The sequence below is a fragment of the Salminus brasiliensis genome, chromosome 1 (assembly GCF_030463535.1).
Source record: "Salminus brasiliensis chromosome 1, fSalBra1.hap2, whole genome shotgun sequence".
NCBI classification, from domain to species: domain Eukaryota; kingdom Metazoa; phylum Chordata; class Actinopteri; order Characiformes; family Bryconidae; genus Salminus; species Salminus brasiliensis.
In genome coordinates, this window is record NC_132878.1 from 25,902,642 (window position 1) to 25,915,823 (window position 13,182).

General features: G+C 41.9%; 1 protein-coding gene across 2 annotated transcripts in view; it reads right to left on the bottom strand.

Moving 5' to 3' along the window:
• Nucleotides 1-11,342, bottom strand: part of nova1 (NOVA alternative splicing regulator 1) — a 48,247-nt gene extending 36,905 nt beyond the window's left edge. Inside the window, exon 1 of one of the 2 annotated variants that reach the window (XM_072676092.1) lies at nt 11,011-11,342. In XM_072676092.1, coding sequence (XP_072532193.1) covers nt 11,011-11,143 — 133 coding nt within the window. In that variant the 5' untranslated portion in view covers nt 11,144-11,342. Of the gene's footprint in view, nt 1-1,318; nt 1,752-11,010 lie in introns of those variants that run through there. The other variant, XM_072676100.1, reaches the window with a different exon arrangement.
• Between the last annotated feature and the right edge of the window lie 1,840 nt (nt 11,343-13,182).

Consider the following 13,182-nt stretch of genomic DNA (forward strand, 5'->3'; position numbering starts at 1 on the left):
GCCTTGAAACCGGTGAAACCGCCTTGACCATGTCACTCACATGTGGCTGTAAAATGCAAGGGTGTCTTGTAAGACTGTGTTCCTTCGCCTCACGTGACCAACGAAACGCCCGCGTCTGTGACTCTCACGCCACCTCCAAATGTACCTTGACCCCAAAGAGGCAGACAACAATGCGCCACAACCCCAATTCTTAAGTTGAGCCGTGCCTTCTTGCCACGTATTTAGTCGCCGAACGCATATCTCACGTGTGTCTGCGTCTCACGTGACCACCAAAACGTGGCCTCATGGTGGCCAGAATACAAGGCACAGCGACCCAACATTCAGACAAGCATTTGACCTTGGTGTGTGCCAGAAAAGTGGAAGATTTCACCCTGCTCTCTCCACCATGATCAAGTTCATGCCTCCCCTCCTGGAATGACCGTTAACATAGTGGGTTGCAGTTCCACGGCTAAGATGTTGGTCCGAGATTAAAAGAACAACTGTGGTTCCATTTCGGTTGGTTTTGATTGCGGGTCAAGTCTTGATTGCTGCTCCTGTTCTCCTTTGCCCCTGCCACCTATGAACCATCGGTGTGGATGGTCCTGAGGCGGAACGGAAGCTGTACCTTTGTTACCTGTGGTCTCAAAGCAACTAGAACCAGAATCTGTTCAAAGGCTGATCCCAGACTAGCGGCGGAGAGTGGGGGGGAGCCATCTTCCGCCTCCTGCTTGCGGCACAGTGCCGCGTGTGGGTAATGAGAGGGGAGGTGCGAGGAGAAGCCGCGGCATGAGTAACAGGTTTTTCTGCATCCTGCTCCAGAGTAAATATGACAATCTGTTGCTGCGATCCGCCAGGGAACCAAACTAACGGAGTAGCGAATGCAGGCAGAGGGTTGGAGACTCAAACCCAACCATTTGTCTATTACTCACACATGCTCTCACCCACACACACACACACACACATATATATATATGTGTGTATATATATATATATATATATATATATATATATATATATATATATATATATATATATATATATATATATATATATGCACACACTCAATGTGTCAAGGGAGTTTTGTCCAAGCACATGGGGGTGGGTCAAGAGGGATTGCATTGTAAGCACCCCAGTACACACACACACACACCCCCGACATGAGAAAAGGGGGGCCCGTCCTGGACACTCGGCAAGGACAAACAAGCCACTTCGTCTCATGGAATGAATGAATGGGCGCCGATAGAGAACGATGGAAGAAAAGATGAAACGCTCACACAAAAAAATCCATCCGGACGCACAGCATTCAACAAGTCAACAAAAGGGGGGCTGGATCTCTCACCCATTGTGGCGAGCTTGTGGTCCGGATCAGCTCAGACGGCCATGAACATGGGGCGCGAAGCAGCTGGCTGGATGGGCATGGAGAAGGGCGCCTAGCGTCGAAGAATTTGGCTGGTCGAACCTCTTTTTTTCCCCTCTTTTTCCCCGGGTTAGTCTCCGAGATACGGGGGGACAACGTCAGAGAGTCCTTCTCTCCATCCCCACAAAGCGCCCCGTCTATTTCTCTTTCTCTCTCTGATTGTGTGAGATCTTTATGCAGCTGCCGTATGTGTCTACGTGTGTATGTGTGTGTGTGTGTGTGTTGAAGGCAGAGAGGCTGTGTATTGTTCAAGCGGCGGAGGACTGAAGGGGGGAATCTTCCTACTGCATCACCCTCTCTGCTCTCTCTCATCCATATTCATGGACAACTCCGGCGCTCTGCAGCATTGTACAGAGAGGCACCTAGCGTGTCCAATCACCCTGCACCCCTCCCCAACGTCACACACATACGCACACACTCTTACACACTGACACACACACACAAATACACACACAGGCTTTCTTCTTCTTCTTCTTCACCCCCCTATTTGACGCAGCACGGCAAAAGACATAGCGCCCCACGCACGTTCGGGCGAAAGACGGAAAGGTGGGATGATGAAGGGAAGGTTGCGGAGGTAGAGAAAGAGCAAGGGAGTGACCTTGCGTGAGGTGGAGAGGAGGTGCGGCGAGCGGGGCAAGGGGGTGAAGGGGCGGCAAGCACCTCGGACGGCCATATTGGAAAAGGCGGACAGAGAGGGGAAAAAAGACGGGGAAAGACAAAGGGAAAGGACGGGTAGGAAGAGAAAGGGAGGGATGGAAAGAGAAAGGACGGAGGGAAAGACGGGGAGAGGGCGGGTTATGAAAATGGAGGCCGAGGGATGGCGAAGCGAAAGGGAGGATAAGAGAGAAAGATGTGAAAATTGAAGGGAGGATTTGCCGCAGAGGAGTGTGGAGCGTGCGGCCACCTAAATGACCGCCTATAAATCCTACACAGCTATACCGACCAATATGCGCGCGTGTGTGTGTGTGGTTCTTTCAGGGGGAGGGGCACTGTCTCTAACCCCCCACGGTCACTTCTTCATTTGCATAGTGCAATTTTTCATCTCAGAGCGACAAATTGTCTATACGGGTATATGTGCAAGTGTGTGTGTTGCGCAGTGTGTGTGTGTGTGTGTGTGTGAGGGAGAGAGGCAGGGCAGGATGTGCTAGAATGCTCAGGCAAGCCAATCACGTTCAGAGCATGGACTGGACATTCTAGAATCCAAGAGCCCCTCCCCTCCTCGCCACCTGCCCCATTCACAGTCTACTCACGTCAACATACACTGCAAGGGCACCTGTGTCCTTCTCTCTAACACACATACACACACACACACACACACACACACACATGCATGCTCATGATCTCATACACTCCCTGCACCTGCGATCTAACAGGCCGAGGTACGAATAGGTACAACAATGCCAAAACCCTGTATCAGATACATTAATGTAGCGTTTCAGCTGCGTCTGCTGTGCAAGAATACAGCACACACACACACACACACACACACAGACTGAGCAGGCTGAGCGTCTGTTAGACTAAATTAGCATCGGCAGTCAATGAAACGTATTTGCGTAAAGAGAAGGGGACAAAAAAAACAGAAGGAAGAAGAAAAAAAAAAGAAGCGTCGGTCAGCATCCGCCCTCTCTGTCAGTCGGTAGGGGTCAGAGGTCATATTTTACATATGTATCTTATCAGCACAGGGCAGGAGGCACTAAAACATCAGACATCCATGTGTTCCCTAAAAACTGGTTCTGCGTTACTAAATAGGACCCAGTTCCTCAAAAAAAAAAAAAAAAAAAAAAATAATAATAATAATTGCAGAGAGTGTTTAGTGTGATGCTCGCTTTACCATTTAGGAATGATCTTTGTGCTAAGATGCTCCTGAGATATCCAGCCCTGATCAGTCAGTAAAAAAAATATGTATATGGAAAAAAATTTAATAAAATAATTATTAACTGCCCAGTTCCCCTTATTGTTGCACTGAGGTTTGTGCATTGTCCTAAAAAAGTGATTCTTCAAGGATTCTTTACTAAAGGCAATGGTTCCTTGTCTAGTTCATTGGTTCTTCAAACACAAGAAGATGTTACACATGGTTTTTCATGGAAATAAAAAAGCGTACCTTGTTGTTGCAACCCTTTTTAGCACTCTACATGACCCTTTCTGCCTACAGTGCATTTTGCCATTGTCAGCTAACTGTATTATTTGCTATCTATATTTTATGTCTGCTGTTTCTCTTCTTTTTTTTCATATAGAATTTTCAGGTTTAACCATCTTTACTTTGCACTTATTTATATAAAGCAATCCGAATTGCCTTTGTGTGTAAAGCGTGCTGTACTAACACACTTGTCCACTGCTGTTTCTTGTTAAATGAGAAGTAGCCCATGTGTCGTGGAGCTACTATTTCATGTTCCTCTCCAGCATGTTTTTATTGGGAGAACGACTACAAAGTTGCCTATAAAATATCTAAAAAATCCAACACTGTGATATTTGTCACGTCATCGTGATATTACATAAGTTTACATTAATAAAGCTGTGTTAATAAAGAGCGTTGCTATGCTTTATAAACCTGACATAGCTTGTTTTGACTGGACTGTTTTGTTTAGCTTTTCTCTCTTAGAACATTTTAGACCCTAAATCAGAACGGTAAAACGCTCCTGTGGACTCCTGACAGTTTCCTGACTGATCACTGTTTTAAAAAAAAATCCATTACAAATTCAATTTAAAGGGTGACACCCACCTCCTTTAACATGAACTCAAGACCACAGGACAGAAATCAACACAGAGCAGCCAGCCCAGGACTGAACAGGAAAATAAACACAAACCTTTATAAGCACCCCAGCTACAATTCTGCAAACACCTACATTTGTTTTAAAAGACTGAAGTAAGAGATATGAAACTGTAAGAGATAACCAACATTTGCATCCAAATCTGGCTTTTATTTTGATTACTGAACAATATTTAGCATGAGGAGCACATACTAGGAACGTACTCAGCGTTTATCCACCTGTCCTGGTCCAGGGTAGTGCTGGGCAATATGACCTCAAATCAGTATCACGATTAATTGAACGTTTAACATTGACTGCGATTAATAAACGATTACATATGCTGCTCGAGTTGCTCATTTGGGTCAGTGTTTGAGTTCTTCTCCATGTTGATTACATGTTGGCGGCTGGAAGGAGTAACTACAAGTAACTACACACACACAGTGAGGAACCTTCAAGAAAAGGTGTTTAGAAGAAAAAGGTTCCATGAAGGTTCCTCAAAGCACCTTAAGAGGTTTTGCCACAGTTACAAACTAAAGAACCTCAAAAGTTCCTCAAGGATCTTATACTCATACACAAAGTGTTTTTTAGTGTGTGTTGTGTAAATCATCAGTACCTCAATAAGACTGACAAAGTACATGGTTCATTAAAAAAAGATTTAATGCTGATATAAATAAAGGTATATGAAATATGAAATAAATAAATAATAAATAAATATTGTGCATCTTGATGTATGTTCTGAAGTATGATATTAATGTCTCTCTTATTTCAATCTGCAGGCTGGAAGGAGAGTTGTCAAGTGACTACACACCTAACCACTTAACTGGCTAGTGGCCCGTTGGCAGGCTAAAACTTTTATTACACCCTTCTACTACCAAGGAATAGCCCTACTAGTTTAAGGTGGGGTTAAGGGGCCAGTACATAAACACACAGTGGGGAAAAGTATTAACAGTTGTTTGTGTTTTGATTCATTTTTGATTACTTGCCCAGCCTTAGTCCAGAGCCAACCCAGAGACAAAGGGCACAAGGCAGAAATAATCACTGGACAAGGCAACACACACCCATTTGCTTTTACTCACACCTAGGGACAATCTAACATAGCCAATCCACCTACATTTTACATGAGGTATGTTTTTGGCTGCTCCTCCAAAACCTTTACACAGCTATTTAAATGATTTCATCTGCAATTATAAGGGGAGCATAAATGACATAGTTTGTATTGTGTTTTGTATTATTGTGAAATGAAATCTGATATTAATGACCCTCACCAAAATGTGCTGGTAATCAGTTGTGTAGAGAACTAACCAGACTAGTGGTGTCAGTAAGTCCGTTTCTTAAATGTCCAGAGTATTTTACAATCTGTCCTCTGTGAGCTCAGATGGGAGACCAAAACAGGAGTAAAGGGTCCTTTAGACCCCACAATATTGTAAATGTTATGAAGACAGAAACCTGACTTCCAGAAAGGACATCTACACTGTTAAAAGTATAAGATGCTTAAAGACCTTTTGGAGGTTTTTCAATTTGAAATTGTTAAGGAACTTCTTAAGGTCATTTGATGAACCTTTAATAAAAAGGTGTTTAGAAGTCAATTCATGCTGAGTAACTGAGTTTAGCACAATGCAGGATGTGTACCTATAAATAAAGTTATTGTACTTTTTTCATGTATTTTTCATCCATTCTAACTTGATGCATGTTCTGAAGTATGATATATTATCGCTGCTCCTATTTGACATTGTTCTCCTAAAGCAATTTGAATCACCAAGCAAATGACACAGACTGCAGTTAAACAAGTTTGATATCAGTCAATACAGCTAAAAACCAAAAATCAATGTCACGGCTTGACACCGACACCAAGCTTTCAATACAGACGGTTATTTAACAGATGCGTGCAAAGCAGCTGCAATGCAATGCTCTGCCCCAGACTTCAATGCAGGTAAAGTCAGCACACAGCTACGTCAGTATCTGCTACAAATCCCTCCATTAGAAGGTCCTAGTGCAGTTATACGCATTAATAAAAGATGCAGCCCTGACGTCTTTAAATTACAGCAAACTATAATTGAGAAGTCTGTGCCGAGACGTCTGTAACTTTCCCCTCTTTTGAACGCTGTGTGGGCTCTGCATTGTCTGACTAAAAAGCTGCTCAGCATTGAACAATGATATCCGCGGGTGGTATCACGCAGCGCTCTGTGTGTGAAGAGCAGTGTGTTTGTGTGTGTGTGTGTGTGTGTGTGTGTGTGTGCCTTTCTCCTTAGCCACATTCTTCTCTGGCATTCTGGAGAGATGTTGCTACAATGACACAAGTGCGGCTACAGCTGCACTCTCTCCTCAGCGGGTGCTGTTGTTACAATACGCGCACACACACACACACACACACACACACACACATACACACACACACACACACACATATACACATTCAGACTAAAACTTTTAGCCGAAGTTTTTTTTTTCACCAACACATATGAAATATGCTATTAATTAATGTTATCCACAATAATTCGAAAGAGCACTTCAAGCAAAAACGATTCTATATAGTAGTGAAAAAGGGTGTAAGAATACTGGAGCTATTTTTAAAGGGTTCTACAAATCATTTTTCAACCTATCTGGCTACAAGAAATCTGCACTTGGCAATTAAGCATCTAAATGGTTTGAGTTTCTACACAGAACCACTGCCTGTCTAACTGCCATTTAAAGAGTGTATTCTCAGATATTTGTTTAAGCTTTAAGACAGTGTTTAAAGCAATAAAAACATGATGTGTGGTATTTTTCCTTATTGTATTCAACTTTGGGGTTAAGACATGATCAAGTTAAATAAATAATTTGGTGAAAAATCGAATAAACATGATTGATCACTGACCTCCGATGCAGTCAATCAGCCCAGACATGTTTGTTGTCTGACATAAGCTTTTTCAGTTTAGAAAGGGAGATGTTAGTCTAACATTACATTAACAAATACAGGCCTTAGATTGTCAGCATCTCATCTCTGTAAATATGCACCCAAAAACATGTCTTTGTTTGTTTGGTGCAGACTAAATGAGGGTTACAACATGCTATAACTTAGTTTAGTCTATGAACACAAAAACAAAAAACTTCACAGAGCCGAACATGTACCTGAATAAAGAATGTATGGTGTCAGTCTGTGCGCTGTAGTCCAGTTTGTGAAGACGATAATATAGTTCCAGTAGTTTTCCATGTCCTTTTCTACTATATAATTTTTAGTAAAACTGCTAAAAAAGAACTTGTCAGATACCAAACATGTCTTGGCTGATCAATAGCTTCTGGGGTCAGTTGTCTGTAGTGTTGATTTAATTTTTCACAGAACTTCCTTTACACTAAGTAAAAGACTAATTAGGGCCTTGCGTCATATCATAAACATAAAAATATTATTTAAATATTTTGTAAAACATTTTAATAGATATAAAAATCATTTGTATTTACGTACCTACAGGGCAGGTTACCATATGTGTGTGATTTAATTCTGAAAAATAATTTGCACAGGTTGCTTGTGTGTAAATGGTTCAGTATTACGCAATATCATGAATATGCATGCTGTGTATTTGATGTTACAAGTACATACTGACACTTATACATTATATTTTGTTAAGATTTTCACCATACTGTGTCATATAGCGTAATTTATCTAAAGCATAACGAGATATGAGTTTAAAACAAGCTGAAATCCAAAACACTCACTTTTATTAAAAAAAAAAGGTGCTGAAGAAACAGCTATTGGCTTTTATTATAAATGCTTTAAGTGTTGGTTATAAATGGTCAGGTTTATATTGCTGGGCTGCTTTTTTAAGTTGAAACTAAACTACAGTAAAAAAACTAGAAACACAGAGCTAAATCCGGCCTTTCGATTTAGCCAAATATCTAAGCCCCAGCTGAGTAAGACTGACGTTAATGTTTAGGTCCAACATCAGATCCTTAGACACTTCAAACCAAAAAAATGAGTAAGTTAAAAAAAAAAATCATGCTGCGTAATTGTTTAAAACACTCCACCATTTCCCCGTGTCTACCAGCAGACTTCAGACGGTGGGCTTCAAAAAGACCCTTGTCTGCGTTTTCTGATTCGTTGGTGGCTTTAGTTCTCACACAGGCCGAATTAAACCTTTTGTTTCCACTGGAGTCCATTACCGTGTCTGAATAGGCTTCGCTTTCGGCGGCCGCTGTGAGCCATCAAGCGCTTCATTCATTTTCCACCCAATTTAGCCCGATGCACACAAAGCTGGCCGACACACACTGACCCCCGCCGGCGCGGCTGGCCCGGGGGGAGATTAGGTCAGTGCGGACAGATGCGGCCCGAGTCCGGCCGGAGAGTTTATACACCCTGACTTTGTGCTTTTAATTAAATATGGATGAGTCATGAGCTTAAGCTTAACTGGTCCTTTAACTTAACTGCTTTTTAACTGGTTTAACTGGAAATTAGTCATACTGTGAGAAAATCAACACTTAGCGCCCAGATTAATATCTTTAATATTTTTATTTGATTAATATCTTAGTAATTATCTCATATTTCATAGCTTTTTTATAATAAACTGAAAATAATAATTATTAAAATAAAACATGTGTTAAACATGTGTCCTCTTTTTGATAGGTAGTGTTTTTTTTTGTGTTAAATCCCATTTTAGATCAATCCCAAGTTTATGTATCTTAGCTTTTCAGCGATGTTTTTCTTTGTACAGTTGAACGTAATGACAATAGACTATAATACATTTTAAAACATGTTAATGTTTAATATAGAAACAGGTCAAATGATTTAGATCTTATTGTAAAATGTTTTTCTTTGATATGCCATATCTGTATGGATGAGTGCAGGGGAAAATATTAGAAGGAATATCAGAGGGGGGGGAAAGAATGATCCAATCTGATCCTGTAACAAATCTTTCCTGAAGCAGCACACACTCACACTGTGTGTGATGTTGTTACCTGTGTGTTTCTTCCTGTGGGATATCAGAGTGAGTAGTCTAAGCATGATAGCTTACTTTTAGATGCTTATATTGAATAAAGAGCTTCAGGTTGAGTTCTATAAGAAATCATACCAGAATCACACAGTATTCAAGATCTCAATATCAGGGTCAGTGTTAGACAGGAAAACGGGATGTTGTGTCAGCTCTAGTGTGGGGAACGCGGTGTAGAGTGGAAAATGGAAAGCTTGACTATAAATTGAATTAAATTGAAGTCAACCATTTATATCACTGAAGAGTTTTGCACTGGTGCACTGTATGATATACTTTATTATTCACAATACAAGTCTTCCATGTTTCTAACATAACCTTGGTTTCTTGTCACTGATAATTTACCACTCAGGCTTCAACCCGTTCAAAATGAACACAAACAGGCTAGTCCGGCCACTCTCTTCAATCCATTTCTACTGATTCAAAAAGACACGCGTGCAAACTACCACTTAGAAGCAGACCCTTAGTTTCATGCATATATTAAAAACACCAGGTGACTACAGGGCTACTCCATATTTACCCCACAACTACTGTATAACCACCACATAGCTACTGCACACCTACCACACAACTGTACAATTGTACAGCTATCCCACAGCTAGTGTACAATTACACAATACCTGCTATACAACTACCCCACAACCACTGTAAAACTACAGCGCAACCACCCCACAGCTAGTGTATACTTACACCATGACGGCTGTACAACCACCCCGCAGCTAAACTGCTATAAAACTACAGCCTTACAGCTTAGTGCACAGCCGCTGCACAACTACCCCAGACATAGCCCTTTATTTCCAGCTCCTCATATTCACAAATAATTCATCCGAAAGCAAAATGTGCACCATTCTGTGTTGTTTGCTCCAGGCAATCTGTCCAATCGATCGATCGATAGATAGATAGATCACTTTATTTATCCCATGGGGAAAGTCAGTTTTTACAGCAGCATAATAAAGGCACTTAAAATACATGAAACATATTAGTTCAGTGTTCAGTAATGATCAGTAAAAAAAGAGGCTTATTTATTTTAGACCACAAAGCAGAGCAGCAAATATCAGCCCATCAAACTCAGATTTAATTTCCATCGCATCTACAGGACGTTTCTGAGAGACTCTCAACCTGTGAGAATACACTTCCAAACAGTTGACTGTTCTGAATATAGGTGCTTCTCTCAAAGTTTACTTTTGGGGGTCTTAGTTGTAACAATGTGTTAAACTAACCCTGCAGTGCGAAGGCTGTCCTTTCATCTGGCAAATTCTTACTGTGAGTTGCTGATCTGCTCCAAAACGGGGCTCTATTGCCTCTATAACCACTTAGAGGGAGATTGAAATAATACACATATACGATGAAAACTGTTATAAACACTTTAAGTCAAGATTTGCAGACGGGGTTGCGATGAGCACACAAGAAAATAACCAACACACACATGTTCAAACTCCTACTGTAGCAGAAAGTGTTGCATACCCCCATGCTGGGCTGTGTCCCGCTCTCCTGCACTCTAAAACTGGGCTAAAAGACAGTGTAAGAAACCCAGTAGAGTTCTTTTAAAAATACACTTAAATGAACTGTAGCTACCTCCGGCCTTAAACCAGACGTTGCCATTATTTTTAAGGGTATTTTATACTTTTAAAACAACCCTAAACACCAATTAAAACGAATCACTGCAACTAAACAAGTTTTGATATGACAATAAATCAGGGTCACTGTCTGACACCAACACCGGTATTTCAGTACAGGCGATATATCGACCAGCACCACCAGCCTTTAACTCACAGACACCACGCAGGTACCCCAACATTTCCCAGCTTCCCCACCTCTAACTCAGTTGCTCCCTCTGGTTAGCCCTCCCCACGGCGGCTAGCTGCCCATGTCTAACTCCCCTCTCTATAAGCCCAGTCCTCGGTTCACTTACCCCCGGTGTTGGTTCTCTTGGTGCTCCCCGCCGCCTCGGTCGGAGTTTCTAACGGTCTCTTGCGGGAGTCGAGGCTCTCCGGCTCGGTGAGCGGCTGCAGCCCGTTGTGCTGAAGCGGCCCTCCGGCTATCATCCTCCCACCGGCCCGGGGGGCATAAACTCACCGGCCGGAGCGACACAAACAAAAAACAAGCGAAAACACGAGCCTTTTCACTTTACCCACGAGCCTTTTCACGTTCTTGTAACGCGCGAAAACCAACTGTGTCGGCGCGAGCGCTCACCTCTCTCTCTCTCTCTCTCTCTCTCTATCGCTCTCTCACTATCGCGCTTTCTCTCTTGCTCTCGCGCACATTCTCTCTCTCTCTCTCTCTCTCTCTCTCTCTCTCTCTCTCTCTCTCTCTCCTCTGTCTCGCGCGCATCTCGCGCTAAATATAAAAAATCCACCGAGGCTTCAGGAGGCAAGACCAATAGCTCGTGCATTAAGCTCGAGCTTCTAAAGAACAACAAATAATTCCGGACATTTTACACATATCCAGATTGGCGTAATTCATATAATAACAAAATAAGGTTTTTGTTTTTTTGTTAATGCTATATAATTAGCTGTTTGTGTTTTTTTTAATCGAAAAGCGAGACACAGAGATAGACAAGCAGACGTTGTTGGTTTGATTTCTAAAAGTGAACCTTTCTGTTGCCTTAGATACCGTTTGCTGACATCTCGAGCGCAGCGTTTTTTCCCGCCCGTCCTCCGACAACTCCCGGCGATTGGTCAGTGGTACGCGAATCCTGCGCTAAGATTGGACAGTAGTTCATATTGCGCAGAAGGAAGCCTGTTAGGACGAACTACTAGCCAATCACAGAGCAGAAGGGCGGGGTTTGTTGTGGAGGCGTTTTTAGAACGCGCTCAGAACGGCGTCTGCCTTCTAAATTCTAGATCTGTTACACAGGACAGCTCGTGCTGAAAAGCAGCTGACGTTTATAAACAAGTATTACTCCCCGATCTTTGATATCATTTATAGACACTGACAAAAGATACAGTGGCTTGCAAAAGTTTGGGCCCTCCGGGTCAACATATAACAGATATTCCTGAACAGTCCCGAACAGCTAGGCGAGTAAAAGATGACCTGATCGAGGGAAAAAATCATACAGTTAAAGAGGATACCCTCCTTTAATATTTAAAAAGACCTCCAGTGAGATTTATGGCCTGTCTTGTGAGGCTAATTTGCTCAGTAGCAGGATTTCTTGAGAAAACCAAGAGTGCCTGCCGGAGAATTGGGCCATTCTGCAGGATCTAGGTGTCAGACAGTCATGAATGTGGAGTAACCTTTCTTTGAGGGTTCAGGCAAGACTGACGCGCAAATAACAGTTTCTTCTTATGTCGGGAAAGAGAGGCAGACACTGACTAGACATCCCGGTGACAATTTCCGCAGATGTCACTGTTTTTCCTGGACAGTCAGTTTCAGATTTCAAATGTTATGGAATGGGCATCGTGCTATCAGCTGGCCACAGTTTTTGCCAGTGGAAGATATTTTTTTATTATTCATTTTTTGTTTTCTAACAGATGTATGTTGTAAAAGTAATGAAACATTCACACCATGAAATTATAATTGTACTAAATATAACTATTAAACATTTTAATAATTTGAACTATTAGGCACTGAACACCTTGCACATTATATTAATAACAATTCTGTTACCACTCCTTCAAAAAATAATAGAGATTATGTGAAGTACAGATAGACTTACAGTTTAAGACTCCATTCCAATAAACAGTTTAAACAGCCTATGCCATGATGCCATGTTTTTAAATAGGAATTCTGCTTTTTTAGTGTATATAAAAGAAGACATATAAAAGAAACTGTTAAAAGGCAAAGCCCACTGTTCTTGGGCACAGTGGTCACACTACAGCCTGACTTTCTGCAGGATTAGAGCCAGGGTTAAGACAATCATAGGAATCCCTGGGGCCTGGTTCATCATGAGGCGTTATGTAGTTGGAGTGACGCATGATAATGGCCAAGAGTGTGGTAGGGAATTGGACCGGGTGGGGACGGGGTGGGGAGGGGGTAGAGACATTATTATTTAAGTAAGAGACAGTCCACTGCTGTATTATCGAAAGTCCTGCTCTTTAACCAATACAGCCAAACTTGTAAGTACACTCAAAGGATAATAAGTCTC